Source organism: Kogia breviceps, chromosome 13 (genome assembly GCF_026419965.1).
Source record: "Kogia breviceps isolate mKogBre1 chromosome 13, mKogBre1 haplotype 1, whole genome shotgun sequence".
In the NCBI taxonomy this organism is placed as follows: domain Eukaryota; kingdom Metazoa; phylum Chordata; class Mammalia; order Artiodactyla; family Physeteridae; genus Kogia; species Kogia breviceps.
Window position 1 is genome coordinate 41,860,320 of NC_081322.1, and position 15,781 is coordinate 41,876,100.

At 36.7% G+C, this 15,781-nt stretch overlaps 2 protein-coding genes across 3 annotated transcripts in view; one reads left to right on the forward strand and one right to left on the reverse strand.

Annotated features, from left to right (window-relative positions):
- The window catches only part of CDC40 (cell division cycle 40), a 49,124-nt gene extending 34,396 nt beyond the window's left edge, over positions 1-14,728 (forward strand). Inside the window, exons 10-16 of one of the 2 annotated variants that reach the window (XM_059083599.2) lie at positions 406-451; positions 2,574-2,675; positions 4,024-4,139; positions 4,384-4,517; positions 9,397-9,473; positions 12,250-12,394; positions 13,394-14,728. In XM_059083599.2, the coding sequence (XP_058939582.2) occupies positions 406-451; positions 2,574-2,675; positions 4,024-4,139; positions 4,384-4,517; positions 9,397-9,473; positions 12,250-12,394; positions 13,394-13,571 (798 nt within the window). In that variant the 3' untranslated portion in view covers positions 13,572-14,728. The remainder of the gene's footprint in view (positions 1-405; positions 452-2,573; positions 2,676-4,023; positions 4,140-4,383; positions 4,518-9,396; positions 9,474-12,249; positions 12,395-13,393) is intronic. The other variant, XM_067011623.1, reaches the window with a different exon arrangement.
- Positions 1-15,781, reverse strand: part of WASF1 (WASP family member 1) — a 150,608-nt gene that overhangs the window by 124,944 nt on the left and 9,883 nt on the right. The gene's annotated exons all lie outside the window — the stretch shown is intronic.

Here is a 15,781-nt window from a genome sequence, read left to right on the forward strand (position 1 = left end):
TTAATAACATAATTCTTTTAAAAGTAGTTCATAGTATTATATAAGTAGAAACTTTTCATCATAGAAAATACATCAAATACAGAAAAGAACAAGAAGAAAATGAAAACCACCTGTATAAGCTCCATCTAAATTCTCTTGATTTCAGAGTTTAGCTTTAAAGTGTGTGTATGTGTGTGCACGTGTGTGTGTGTAGTCACTAACAGTGCAAGTCACTAATAGTGCAAGTCACTAACAGCACCGAGCAATATGTTTAATGATATGTAATGCCTTTGGTTAAATAATCTGTACACACACAGATACACACATACATAGCTGGCATACGACTACTGTTAGTGATTGATAGTTGTCATTTTTATCAAAGTCTTGTATTAAATTTAATGTTTCTGTGTGTTGTTTTTTCTCCAGCTGTGGGAGGTTTATGGAGACAGGCGCTGCCTGCGAACATTTATTGGTAATACTTCTTTTCTCTCTGGCTATAAATCTGTTTGGAAGGACTTTTAAAACTACAATAACAACATTAACAGTAAATTACTACACTGATATGAAGGAAAGCCTTCATAGACTTGAGCTGAGTCTTGAAGGAGGGGTAAGTCTCCCCATGTAGACAGAAAGAACTAGGAAGAGAGAGCAGCAGAAGCTAAAGCTAAAGCTTTAGCTAAAGCTAAAGCAAGAATGAGAAAGCACACTGCTTTGAGGGAGCCACTTATACTTCAGAACTGTTAGCCTGAGGGATATAGTAAGAGATGACAGTGGAGAAAAGCAGTAGAGGAGGGCAGAGTATGGAAGACCTTTAGACTATCCTGGGGGGCCTTGGGAAGCCAACCACTGAACTGCTCTTGCAGGAAAGCAACCGTGATCAGATCTGAAGTTTACAAAGATCACAGTGGCAGTATGGAGGATATTTTGGTGGGGCAGGCCTGGAGGCAAGAAAGTAATCTACAAGGTTATTTCATTGGTCTGGATTAGAGATAATGAGAGCCTGAACTAAAGCAGCAGAGAGAGAGGAAGGAAACAATCAAGAGTTAAAACCAATGGGACTTAGTTAGCAAGTGAGTGATATGAGTGAGGCAGGAATCTAGAGTGACTCTCAGGTACCTCGAAGAATGGTGGTGCTACTCATCATAGGAAGATGATGAGATCTCAAACTAATGGAATTTGAGCTGTCTTTGAGATATTGAGATAAAAATGTCCAGTAAGCAATTAGATAGCCAGATGTTGAGCTTTGCAGAGAGGTTGGGCATTGGCAACAAAAACAGATAAAGAGATATGGTTGAGAAAATTCCTTGAAGGAAAGGAAAGCCAAAAAGAGGACAGCTTTGTGGTAGACTAGCCTTATTGGTAGATACTAGTTAATTGTCTTTGTCAGATTTTGTGTGAAGGCTAGTTATGTTTTGAAATTTTACTGTACCAAATTGAAACGGTATTTGTGTGAATTATATTGGCTCTGTTTTTAGATTTAAGTGGGGGTCCATTCGGCAGTGCTTTGTTACGATTTTAGGGCCTCACTGCACAAATAAATACGGCCCGAGATGCCAGGGCAGCCCAGAAGACTTGTGGGAAGGCTCTCAGCAGTGTACTGCGAACAAAACGTCTCCTGCGACACAGGGGATTTGGTCCCCATCTGTCTCCCCTGCACTGGCAGTTTTTCAGTGAAAAACTGAAAATTTTCTAATTAGAAAGATGATAGCAGCTCTGACTGGGACTCCTTCTGTACAAAAGAATGCCTAATTGCCATGACTGGAGGTCGTGGGTGGTAGTGGTTCAGGGCCCCTGGGTACTGCTGACAATTTGTGCCGTGCACATTTTGCACAATTGTGCTTGGCAGTCTTTGTCATGGTGGGATGGTAAAAAGTAGGAAAGTTTCTGCTTTCATTTAGTCATATTTTATTTGACTCTGTAACTTTCAGAAGAGTTCACTGGTCAGGCATGACTGATTTCCAAGGAAAGCACCTTAACATTAATTTATTGTCAAATGCCATTTTAAAACTAGATAATAGTTAATATTTGTTTTCAAAAAGGTTTAGTCTCTGAGATTCTGAATCCATTTCTATGAAATTCGGGAATGTGATCACAGAAATAGACAAATTATTGAACAAAGGCCACAACTTCATGAACTTTTAGGTTTAGGTCACTTTGTTTTCACTTCCAGCTTGGCAAGTAATGTCAGAGTGAACCTTCAAAACGTCACCAGCCATTTCTCTTTCATTGGCAATAACTGGACTATTATGTTTCCTTAAATTCTTTTGACTGTTTAGTCATCAGTTATATGTATTACATATTAAGAGAGTGCATGAGAGACTTTTTAAAACAAAGTTAATCTTTTCTCTTGGTTCTTACCTAAATTTTATGCATCAGAATCACCAGAGGAGCTTTTCAAAGGGGAAAAAAACCACCTACATTCCCAAGCCCACATATAACATATTCTGAGTCAGTAAATCAGCATGTGGGGTTCCAGTGATTTTGACTCACAGCGTTGCTTGAAAAATACTGTTTAGTGCTCTTTCTCTTATGGTGCTTATATTTTAAAAGAACATACTTCACCTCACCTCCATTTCTATTGTCTCTGCCTTTAGGTCACAGTAAAGCTGTTAGGGACATCTGCTTTAATACTGCAGGAACACAGTTCCTCAGTGCAGCTTATGACAGGTATCTTAAGCTCTGGGACACTGAGACAGGTAAGAGCTCACTTACACTAACACCTATTTACCTTATAATTAGTGTTTTAAAATGAAACAATGTGAGTGGTCTTCTGTGGTAAAATGGTACCGTCCCAATTCTCATATAATTGACTATCAGCTAATATCACAAAATGTTTGTAGAGTTGAAACTCAGCTATTATAAGTAGCTCTTTTACTATGAAATTTCTTTTCCACCAAATATTTACAATTTATAAAGCAAATATATTGATAGACAAGGAAATTTTAAAATTTCCATATTTTGTTCCCCTACATAACCCAGCACACTGCATTGCACAACACAGAAGCACAATAAATACCTGATGAGCAGAATTAAATTTAATTGCCCCAATTGGTTAAAATGTAGGTCTAAACTTCCATGGGCAGATTGGTTTTATATATTCACAGACATATTGATTACATCAGCACATTGTGGCTAGTATAATTTTATACAATTAGAGAACCGTCTTTCATCCTACTAAGTTTTAAGGATAAAGAAAATAGATAATAGTTATTGAACACTGTTTACCAGGCATTGTAAGCACTTATATTGCAGTATCTTGGTCAATTCTTAAAATATCACTATGAGATTAAATACTATTATTATTATAGAGGAGGAAACTGAGGCTTAAGAGGTAACTTTTCTAGGGTCACACAGCTAGTAATGCTCGAATTGGATTCAAACCAAGGTCTCTGTAATGCCAAAGCCCATACTCTTAACCTCTTTGGCAGTGGTCCTCAACTCTAGCTGCATTTTTTTAATATAAATTTATTTATTTATTCATTTATTTAATTTTGGGCTGCACTGGGTCTTCGCCGCTGCACGCGGGCCTTCCCTAGCTGCAGTGAGCAGGGGCTACTCTTTGCTGCGGGGCACAGGCCTCTCATTGCGGTGGCCTCTCCTGCTGCAGAGCACAGGCTCTAGGCGCGCAGGCTTCAGTAGTTGTGGCTCACGGGCTCCAGAGCGCAGGCTCAGCAGTTGTGGCGCACGGGCTCAGTTGCTCCGTGGCATGTGGGATCCCCCCGGACCAGGGCTCGAACCCGTGTCCCCTGCATTGGCAGGTGGATTCTCAACCACTGTGCCACCAGGGAAGCCCCTCTAGCTGCATATTGTAATCACCCGGAGAACTTTATCTGCTCTGCAATTGATGATACAGATTTACTTTTGAATATACTATTTTTAATCATTAAAAATCCATTAAAAGGAACAATGTAGTTTACAGTAAAGAACAAGCAGGTTGCCATTCCTCAAAATTTATTAGCAAATGATCTCTAGATCTTAATCCCAGGGTTATCTTTAAATGGTCAAATTTATTTTATCTACTTTAACTTGGGTCTTTGGTTTTAGGACAGTGTATATCAAGATTTACAAACCGAAAAGTACCCTATTGTGTCAAATTTAATCCTGATGAAGATAAGCAAAATCTCTTTGTGGCTGGGATGTCTGATAAAAAGATTGTGCAAGTAAGTCTTCTTTCAATATTTTTATTAAGATTCTTGAGCCTTACACTGTATGAGGGGCTAGAATAAGGAATATTAACTTGTTTAACGTTTGCTACTTCTAAGGAGTGCTGGATGCTCTAGTCTTGGAAGCAGTAAATCTATAAAAACACGATATTGGAGATCTTTTTTCCTTCTCTATTTTCCACAGTTATGATCTTTGTTTTCATAAATCTGCTCTTTGCCATTTCTCTTATTTGATATACAGTGGGACATTCGAAGTGGAGAAATTGTACAGGAATATGATCGGCATTTGGGAGCTGTCAACACCATTGTTTTTGTTGATGAGAATAGGAGATTTGTGAGCACATCTGATGATAAGAGCCTAAGAGTTTGGGAATGGTGAGTTTTTAATCAGTAGAAAATCTAATTAATATAAAGCAAACAATTTAAAATTTTTTAGTGAAAGATAAAGCCTGATAATATTCAACAATCTGAATATTTTCACAACTGTGATCTCTGGCCTGTCAGTCAAACTGTTTTAACTATTTAGGTATCCAGAATATGAAAATAAAAATTTAAACATGCTACTTTTCATAGTCTTTAGATAATCTATCTAAAGAATATGTATTTTGAGTCCTTTTTCTTGCACTAGTAAAAAAGGTTATATAGTGCCATCTTACATTCTTTATTAGGTATCTTATTCATCTTTGCAAAATGACTGACGAAAAGTAGGGGTAACACACGTATAGACTGTGTTGCTTATGCTAGGGATTGAGCATAACATCCTAGCCTTTGGGCTTCCCTGGTGGCGCAGTGGTTGAGAGTCCGCCTGCCGATGTAGGGGACACGGGTTCGTGCCGAGGTCCGGGAAGATCCCACATGCCGCGGAGCGGCTGGGCCCGTGAGCCGCTGAGCCTGCGCGTCCAGAGCCTGTGCTCCGCAACGGGAGAGGCCACGACAGTGAGAGGCCTGCGTACCGCAAAAACCAACCAAACAAACAAAAAATCCTAGCCTTAGAACCAACCCGAAGAAAATATTTTTTAAATCTCGTAATTTTTTAAATGTCTGCATTTTGGTTATTCAGTACTGAAAATTACCCCATGTCATCACCCCTGTGTCCTGCTGTTCATAGCCCATAATGTTTTACTTGTAGAGTATAATCAGAATATATTGCTTAATTTTGCTTTCCTAGAGAAAAAAACACTTTTCTAAAGTCAAGAAATACTAAAGCTAATTTCACTAAGTATCTATCATAGATCATGTTTTATAGTTGATTTTCAGAACAATGCATAATAGTCTTTTTGTTAGAGTTAATGTTTGGTTGGAACCCAGCTTGTTTTGATAGTCAATTATAAGGCACAACTCAACTGTGGTTACAGCCTTGCAGGGACTAGAAACTATCCTCCTACCCCCCAGAAGTTGTTCAGCTATAGGAAGTGAGAAGCCTTGAACTACAGGCAGTAGTTTCCTCCTGAAACTGAGTCTGTTTGGGGACCTGAGCATGTTCCTAACCATTATCAGGACAGTTTGGGTAATTGAAGATTTAATGTAATTTAACTGCAGTTTCTCCCATCACCAGTATAACCCTCCAAATTACCCCCAATTAATGGAGAGTTGACTGTACTTTATACATAGTCTTAACATCATTCTTAATGTCCATGGTTTGAGACTATCTTATAAGTAAGATCTCTCCTACTTCAGAAATGATGTTACATGCAGAGGACCTGATAAGGATATCGTTTTATATGAGCCATACAGACCATTTGCACAACAAGCTAGATAGTTTAGCATACATATAGCTGTTTTGTTTTATGTACTTTAAGTTTGATTATACTTAAATTTTCAGGTGTTTCTATCAGATATTTTCAGCTCCATTTGAAAATGTGAAGTAGTATAAAAGAAATTGGTAAATGTTTGAATGATGCACCAATTACAGGGCTTTTAGAACACTTGTGTATGTTTTCTAAATTAGAACATTGGTCAGTAAGATATTTTGATTAAATGATGTTTCTTTTTTTTCCTTCTCAGAGCTTAAGAAATACTCCTAAGACTCATGATACTGTTTCATTATAAATGATGACATCCTGTAGATTTTAGTTTAATTCTCACTTGCTATTAGAGCCTTCCTAACCAATCCTCACATGAGATTAGGCATCTTCTCTATCATCCCACAGACAACCCTTTGCTTCTCACAGCTTTTTAGTTCTTGCTTATTTGTTCTCTTCCCTGACGAGTTCTTTTTTTATTTTTAATTTTTTTTTGAAGTATAGTTGTTTTACAGTGTTGCATCCTTACGAGTTCTTAATCATGAGAGAAAGAACTGTGTCAGTCAAACTCTCCATCTGTCTTCAACACCAGCACAGTGCCTGCCATGTAGAATGCACTGAATATCTAAGGAAATCATTGTCATAATTATTAATGATGTTACATTTATTGAGCTCTTTCTATGTCCCAGGCATACTAAGCATTTTACATGAACTATTTCATTTAATGGGCAAGTAATCTTACAAGATAGGTGTATTTCCTATTCGTTTTATAGATAAGGAAACTAAGATAAAGTAATTTGCCTAAGGTTCCACAAGAAATGAAAGAGCCAGAATTCAAACTTAAATCAAACTGATTCCAAAGATTTTTTTGTTTTTTGTTTTATAAATTTACTTATTTTATTTATTTATTTTTGGCTGCATTGGGTCTTCGTTGCCGCGCGCAGGCTTTCTCTACTTGCGACGAGCAGGGGCTACCCTTTGTTGTGGTGCGCGGGCTTCTCATCGCAGTGGGTTCTCTTGTTACAGAGCATGGGCTGTAGGTGCATGGGCTTCAGTAGTTGTGGCATGCAGGCTCAGTAGTTGTGGCTCACAGGCACAGGCTCAGTAGTTGTGGCGCACGGGCTTAGTTGCTCCGCAGCAAGTGGGATCTTCCCAGATCAGGGCTTGAATCTGTGTGCCCTGCATTGGCAGGCAGATTCTTAACCACTGTGCCACCAGGGAAGCCACTCCAAAGATTTTTTCTTTTTCTTTTTCTCTCCCCAGTTTTATTAAGGTATAATTAAAACTGAGGTATGAATAAAAGTGTAATGTATTTAAAGTGTACAACATAATGATTTGATATACATAATACAGTGTGAAATAATTCTTTAACCCTTAATTAACATATCCATCACCTCACATATTTACTTTTTTGTTTGGTGAGAACACTTACGTTCTACTCTCCTAGCAAATTTCAATTATGCAATACAGTATTATCAACTATAGCCACCATGGTGTATACACTAGAACCTCAGACCTTATTAATCTTACAGATAAAAGTTTGTACCTTTTTACTAGCTTTGCCTAATTCCCTGCCCACCCCTCCACCCAGCCCCTGGCAGCCACCATTCTACTCTCTATTTTTATGAGTTTGACTTTTTTTTTTTAAGACTGCACAAATAAGTGATACCATGCAGTATTTGTCTGACTTATTTCACTTAGTATAACACCCACCCTCCAGGTTCACCCAAAGGAACCTTGGTTTTCTTAAACAATACTATACAAACTAAGACTATTATACAGTTTTCAAGAAGAATAGGAGATTGTAATTAGATATTGAGCATCCTGTGGTATCCTAATTGCCTAAATTCTAAATTCATGAGATATTATAAGCATGTGTTCTCCCAAAGGCATATATTTTTCTTAAAATGTTTTTAAAAGAAAAATTTACAGTGGTTGGCACTAATGTCTATCTTTTATCTTTAAAATTTCGTAGATTTTTGTTAGGTTTTTTTTTGTTTTTTTGATGATCTCATTTCCAGACTGAAGATTATTTGTAACATAAGTTACTAGCTTATTATACTGATTTACAATTTCTAATTAGAATATAATATTATGTTTATTAAATAGAACTATGCCTAGCATTTTTACTAGCAATTATGAAGTTCACAGGTATTCAGATTCTTTTCATGTTATAGAGCTCATTGCACCAAGAGTCACTGAAGTAAGGGATCTGTTTAAATTTTAGTAAACCATTGATTGATATGAACCTGGACTATCATTAACTTAATTTAGAAAATGCTCTTATTCTTTAATTCATGTTATAAAATTATCAGCCACTAATAATGAGAAGGAAAAAGTAGTTGAACCTTTTTAAGGTTGAGGCTCTTGCCAATACATTTGGGTCATTCTGAATGTCAGTTCTCACTGGTACCTTAGAGGTGTAAAGGGTTGGAGATTTGATAAATGCTACTGTTCTTCAGGTTATACCTGAAAATGTTTTCCTCCAACCAAGACTCTGATAGAGTTTTTTCCAATCATTTGCTTCTTCTTCTGGGTTGGTTGATAGATGGTTAGAGAAGATGCTTACTTAAAAGGCAAATTATTATTATTGTTATTCTAATTAATCAAAGTCTTTGAACTTGAACCATGGTTTGAAGTTGAAATTGGTGCTTTATAGTCTGTATTATTCATCAGATTACATTTCCCACACATTACTCTATAAAAAACAATTCTGATGTCTCATGGTCTCTGAAGGACCAAAGTCCTTCAGAATTAGTAAAGAATTTTTTTTATCATGGAGAATATTAAAAATGAAAAGACACTTAGAATTTTGGATGGGTCTAGATTTAGGTGACTAGTTTTGGATTTTTGTTGTTTTTGTTTTATCTTTTGTATCACTCACAAGAAAAAATTTTTTAATGCTTCTTCTCCTACACTGTACACATTTGGAATACTTTACAAATAAGCTGAAAATAGAAGATGTCCATGTACCAAGCACTTAATCTACCTTACCCATCCCTTACCCATCTGGATGGGCTCGACCTGCTTGCAGATCCCTGTACATCTTTGCCTACCATCTATCTACTTGCATTGCTGAAAGCTCTTTAGCACTCTCACCTGCTTCCAGAGTAACAAATTAGGGTTGATTGGCAGGTAAAATAAGAATACTTCCCTGTAGGCTTGCCTCAGACATCTTGCTTCTGCCTACCATGGTACATTTTTAGATGAGTTCATTATTAAAGAACTTATAGTAACAGACTTTTTTTTTTAACATAAAGGCCAAAGTTTAAATCAAATAGAGATAGAAAACTAAATCACTGACACTTGTAATTATCATGGAAAGTCATTTGTAAAGTCAAAGCTTTATAATAATCAATAGAATGTCATTTTGTGATTTTCTTTCCTCCAGGAAGTTTCATGAAAGGTTTATTAAATATATAATTTCAAGAGCATCTCTTTTGTTTCAGAGATTATTCTTCTAAAAGTACTTTTAAAAATTACTATTCTGATATGCTATTTTTAATTTTTAGGGATATCCCTGTGGATTTCAAGTATATAGCAGAACCCAGCATGCACTCAATGCCTGCAGTGACTTTGTCGCCAAATGGTAAGTTAGTAGATAGTGTTGTGTTTTTGGGGGGGTTTTTTTGGTTTTTTTGTGTGATACGCGGGCCTCTTGCTGTTGTGGCCTCTCCCGTTGCGGAGCACAGGCTCCGGACGCGCAGGCTCAGTAGCCATGGCTCATGGGCCCAGCCGCTCCGCAGCATGTGGGATCTTCCCAGACCGGGGCACGAACCCGTGTCCCCTGCATCGGCAGGCGGATTCTCAACCACTGCGCCACCAGGGAAGCCCAGTAGATACTGTTTTTAAATGAGCTCTGTTTTCAAAAGAGCCTTGGCCATTCCCTCCTAGGAGAAGTCTGTCACAGTGCCATACTTATATAAGGAAATCTTTTCAATATTAGAAATAATCACTGGTTTTCATGTGTGAGTCACCTCACCCATTCTCTTGTTTTTTTAAAAAGGTAAATATAAAAGAAACTGATTTGCAACTAACATTGCCTGAGCATCTAAGGATTTCCATCTAAGAATCAGGATTTAGGGGTTTTTTTTATATAATTATCCTTCCAACAGAATCATGTTCAACAGCTCATTTAGTGATTTATTGTGAGCTCTTTTTCTTTCAGGGAATAGCAAATTTTGTTCTAGTTTCTCCTTAGCAATTGACTGTAAAAGGTTTTTTCAGGCAAAAATTAAAAGATAAGTCTAATACCATTTTCTATTTAATAATTCATTGCCTTTTAAGTACAAGGACTACAGATATACTGATATAACTCTACATGAGGATATTAAAGTGGAGGAGCCAATATTTGGGCAGCATTGTGAACTCAATAGCTACTATGAGGACAGAGCAAGGAAGAGGGGACAAGAAAGAGTTTGCTTGTCTAGTCAGGGCATCTGCCACAGGCAAATCAGTGATCATTTGTCAAATGCCCTATGATTTTTATGAGAAGAGCAACCTCACTGGGTGCTGTTCTGATAATCACTATATTGTATACAGTCACATTTGTCACTGTGCACCTGAATTTCATATAGTGTATTTTTAAACCATCCATTACAAATACTGTGCCCATCTTGAACAAGGCCATTTACCCAGTCAGACTGTGAGCATTGTTAGGGTCATCCCTTAGTTAATCATGTTTACAGATATATAGGATGTAAAGATACTACAGTTAAGACTCTAGTAGCTTTGGTGAATCTTGGGTAGATAAAAGCAAGGTGGCCAAACTGAAAAATGGGCAAAAGACCTAAATAGACATTTATCCAAAGAAGACATACAGATGCCCAGTAGGCACATGAAAAGATGCTCATCATTGCTAATCAGAGAAATGCAAATCAAAACTACAATGAGGTACCACCTCACACCAGTCAGAATGTCTGTCTTTAAAAAGTCTACAAATAGTAAATGCTAGAGAGGGTGTGGAGAAAAGGGAACCCTCTTACACTGCTGGTGGGAATGTAAATTGGTGCAGCCACTAAGGAAAACAGTATGGAGGTTCCTTAAAAAACTGAAAATAGAGTTGCCATAGGATTCAGCAATCCCACTCCCGGGCATATAACCAGAGAAAACTATAATTCGAAAAGATACATGCACCCTTAGTTCACAGCAGCACTATTTACAATAGCCAAGACATGGAAACAACCTAAATGTCCACTGACAGATGAATGGATAAAGAAGATGTGGTACATATATACAATGGAATACTACTCAGCCATAAAAAAGAATGAAATAATGCCATTTACAGCACAATGGATGGACCTAGAGATTATCATACTAAGTGGAGTAAGTCAGAAAGGGAAAGACAAATACCATATGATATCACTTATATGTGGAATCTAAAATATGACACAAATGAACATATCTATGAAACAGACTTAACACATATAGAGAACAGACTTGTGGTGGCCGGGGGAGGGGAGGTGGGGGGAGGGGGAACTGGGAGTTTGGGATGAGCAGATGCAAACTATTATATACAAAATGGATAAACAACAAGGTCCTACTGTATAGCGCTGGGAACTATATTCAATATCCTGTGATAAACCAGAATAGAAAAGAATATAAAAAGAATATATATCTGTTTAACTGAGTCACTTTGCTGTATAACAGAAATTAAACACAACATTGTAAATCAACTATACTTCAATAAAAAAATTTTTTTTAAGTAGTGTGGGGCTTCCCTGGTGGCACAGTGGTTGAGAGTCCTCCTGCCGATGCAGGGGACACAGGTTCATGCCCCAGTCTGGGAGGATCCCACGTGCCGCAGAGCGGCTGGGCCCATGGAAGCCACAACAGTGAGAGGCCCACGTACCAAAAAAAAAAAAAAAAAAAGCAGTGTGGCCCACAACAATAGTTACTAGAATTTTTTTAGTCATATCTTTTTTTGTACAGTTTTATTTAATAATCCTAGGTTTTCTCACCTGGAGTTTATCTTTCCTCTTTCCATAATTAACATAAATAAGTCTCTTTCTCTCCATGGTTCTATTGTTTATACTTACTACAAATTAATTTCATTTCATAAAATTTAGTTTTATTAATGCTAAACTCAGAGTTTTTGTACATCCTAATTTAAACAAACAAAAAAGCTTTTATAGGAAAAGTGCTAAATAATATAAGATTGTATGAGCAAAACCCATTACTTTATATATAAATACCTCTCACCAGCAACAAATTTGTAACACTTTACAGATGGTATGGTAAATTAATTTTCCTACTATTATGAAGTAGTTGGGAACAAAATAATATTAATGACTGAACATATTTAAATAAAGTCTTTTTAAAATTTTCAGTCTTCCTCTAAAATGTCTCATTTATTGAATTTACAGGGAAATGGCTAGCGTGCCAATCAATGGACAACCAAATCTTAATTTTTGGAGCACAGAACAGATTTAGATTAAATAAGAAAAAAATATTTAAGGGCCATATGGTAGCAGGCTATGCGTGTCAGGTAGACTTTTCACCAGACATGAGGTAAGTTTAAACCTTCTCATGTATTCCCATATTCATATATAATGATATAAACTACTGCTGTACAAATAAAACTGTACAAATCACTTTTATATATGTAATTGTATGAGAACTGTTCAGATTGTCAAAATGCCAGATAAAAGGCAAGAACAAATTAAGACAGCTACATTTGGCTTTTTTTTTTTAAGTTCTTCAGTCTGTCTCTTTATATTGTTTAGTTCTGTGCCCTTTAACCACATAATGAATCCCTGTCTTTATAGGCTATGTCTCACTTTCTTTCTGCGTTTCTAAGCAAGGCTGGGAGGACTGTAATCTCTATATTGCTGTGATTGAATGAGCACCAGAAGAATTAATCCTGTATTGTAGGGTTGAAGTTAACAGTTTCACTACAGCTTTTCTGTGCAGAAACCTCAAATCCATCTTCTGGTCACACTAGATTTGTGAAGCCTATAGCCTTCCTAAGAGTGAAACTCTGCATTCATTCCCCTATTGTTAGCTAAAATATATGGGTATCACTAATTTAGAAATCCCTATAAACTTGTATGTTTAGCCTGATAATTGGGATTTAGACTCCTACCTCTGAGAGAATCTTGGATATATTCAGAAGCTGTTGGTGCCAAAAATAATTATGAAGGTGGTAGAGTCCACTATAGTTGAATGGGTTTACATGTGTTTGCTGGCTGTGTATGAAATTGGTTCCCTTACACTGTTTCTGACTGTCTAGAGAGTGATTGTGATACTGTATTCACTGTGGCCCCTGGCTCTCCCAATCTTCCAAGTTAAAAATAATTTTCACTCTTAGATTGGTCACTCAGTGGGGAGGTTTTTTGATAGAAGTTTAAATTATCGACTGCTTTATACTCTACCTTATTATTCTGAGTATTATATAATCACAGTGATTTTTTTTATGTTAAGATGAAAAAGACAAATTCTCTGTTCCTCACCCACTTTACTAGTTTAAGGTGTTTGAATAATTTGAATTTATTTTTCTTCTCATTACAGCTATGTGATTTCAGGAGATGGAAATGGAAAATTAAACATCTGGGACTGGAAGACCACAAAACTCTACAGTAGATTCAAAGCTCATGATAAAGTGTGTATAGGTGCAGTGTGGCATCCTCATGAAACATCTAAAGTCATAACTTGTGGTTGGGATGGTCTCATTAAATTGTGGGATTAATGGTATTAATCCTTATACTATCTGGGATCATTTTTGATCCAACATCATATTTAACTATATTTAATTATTAAATGTGTTGAATGACAATTTGATTTACAGATTATGATTTTCTTATGTGGCCTTATGAAGTTGAACCATTGTTTAAAAAGAAAGAAACTTTGTAAATTTGGCTAATGTAATTTCATTGGCAACTTCATTTTGTTCTTTATAGATGTTATTTATACAGAGAATGACCATTAACTTTATATTTGACAAGTAGTTATTTTTGGCAGGCAGTTTGGGTTTACCCCCATGACGTATTGAAAGGATCCCTTTAGGGCTAAGAAGGAATCCCTAGTGGATTACCTCTTCAACAAAAAGGGAAGAACAGGGATGGTACAATTTAATGTGAATCTGAAAGAAGGATAAAACCACCCACAATTACTGTTCCCAGTATTTTCAGTGGGTCAAGTTCTAATCTTTCAGATTCAGGAGTTCCACTATTTTTTTTTTTTTGCAGTACGCGGGCCTCTCACCGCTGTGGCCTCTCCCGTTGCGGAGCACAGGCTCCAGACGCGCAGGGCCAGCGGCCATGGCTCACGGGCCCAGCCGCTCCGCGGCATGTGGGATCTTCCCGGACCGGGGCACGAACCCGTGTCCCCTGCATCAGCAGGCGGACTCTCAACCACTGCGCCACCAGGGAAGCCCCAGGAGTTCCACTATTTTTTATGACATATGTTGTGTCTGTTTAGTTGTAAGCCAGCAATCTACTCTGACTGCAGCATTCCTCTAATTATTAAACAGTGTAAAATAAAAATCAGTCCAGAGTTCTTTCCTTGACTTTCTTCTTGATCAGTATAGACAGGATTGTATATAATTAGAGAATTACATTATTTTTTAATATGGAACTCAAGAGGATGAATCAAGACTTTGAACTGTATTTGTATTTACTGTCCAATAAGGACCTGGCTACACTTTCAGAAATCAGGGTCTCCTAGGTCACTCACCTCTTCAGTTGTTACTACTGAAATACTCCTCATAGGAGACTGGATGTGAGGACATAGTTCAAAATGTCAACTTGTAATTTCTTTGAAGTTGTATGTTTTATCTGTAAAATTAATCTGAATTTTCTTATGAATATATTCAATAAAACTTTTTACGATTAGAAAAATTTTAAACTTCTTTCCAAATCTTTGGGTAAAACTGACACTTCAGAAAGATGGCTAGGTTTCCCAGTTTGAGAAGCAGGGACTGTGATTGGTTAAAAAAATTTTTTTTCAACTTCAGATTGTGAAATCAAGATAACCTCTTAAATATAGTAACCAAGAGCACTTTAGTTTGACAAGCCATTTCTCCTGTTTTTTTTACAAATCTATATGTTAGATGTTTGAATGTAGTATGAAATATTTCAATACCATGCTGTAAAAGATTGGTTCATAGCTGCTCAGAGTGCTGACTTGGAGACCAGAATCATGTTGAGTGTTGATATCCTAGGAACATCATTAGCTCTGAGTCTTGTGCTGTCAAGAGCAGTTCATTCTCCGTACCCTTAGAACTTCCATTTTTAAACATTAAATTTAAAAAGACCTGGTATAGATGACCAGGTGCTATAGCCACATATAAATAAATTTCAAAGAAGAAAATAGAAAAAGAGAATAAAAGTGGTAGGGATGTATTTTTGGACACAGGCATTCAAAGAAATAGGAATATACTGCCTAGCTGCTGTCATTTCTATTTCTTTATCTGCTGGGAAGGGTGCCTGCCATTTCCTGGAGAGGAAAAAATTCAGACAGGTGCTTTTCTTTAGTCCCAACCACTGGTTTTAACAAATGTGAATTACTGAAATATGATGGGACAAAAAATTAATCATACATTTGAACTATCTTGTTCAGCACCAGTATTGTGTATATTATAAATCATAATTTTGAAATCTGGGTTTATTTTATTGTGTTTTTAACTGTTTCTAAACTAAGGAACTGTATATAAAAGTTGTCTCTTTTTTTAAAAAGACTGTATTTTTTAAATAAAGCACTTTTGTAGAAAGTGTTATCAAAATTTTCATTCTTAGTCTCCTTTTAAGTCTGAACTCTGAGACACCACGTTAAACCATCTGCATATTTTAAATGGGTCATTTTGATTTTCTGGGGAGAAATGATGCTTTAAAGGTGCGTATAGTATATTAATGGGTTTATTCTAAATAAATGACAAAAATACAGGGCAGTGTCCTCAGA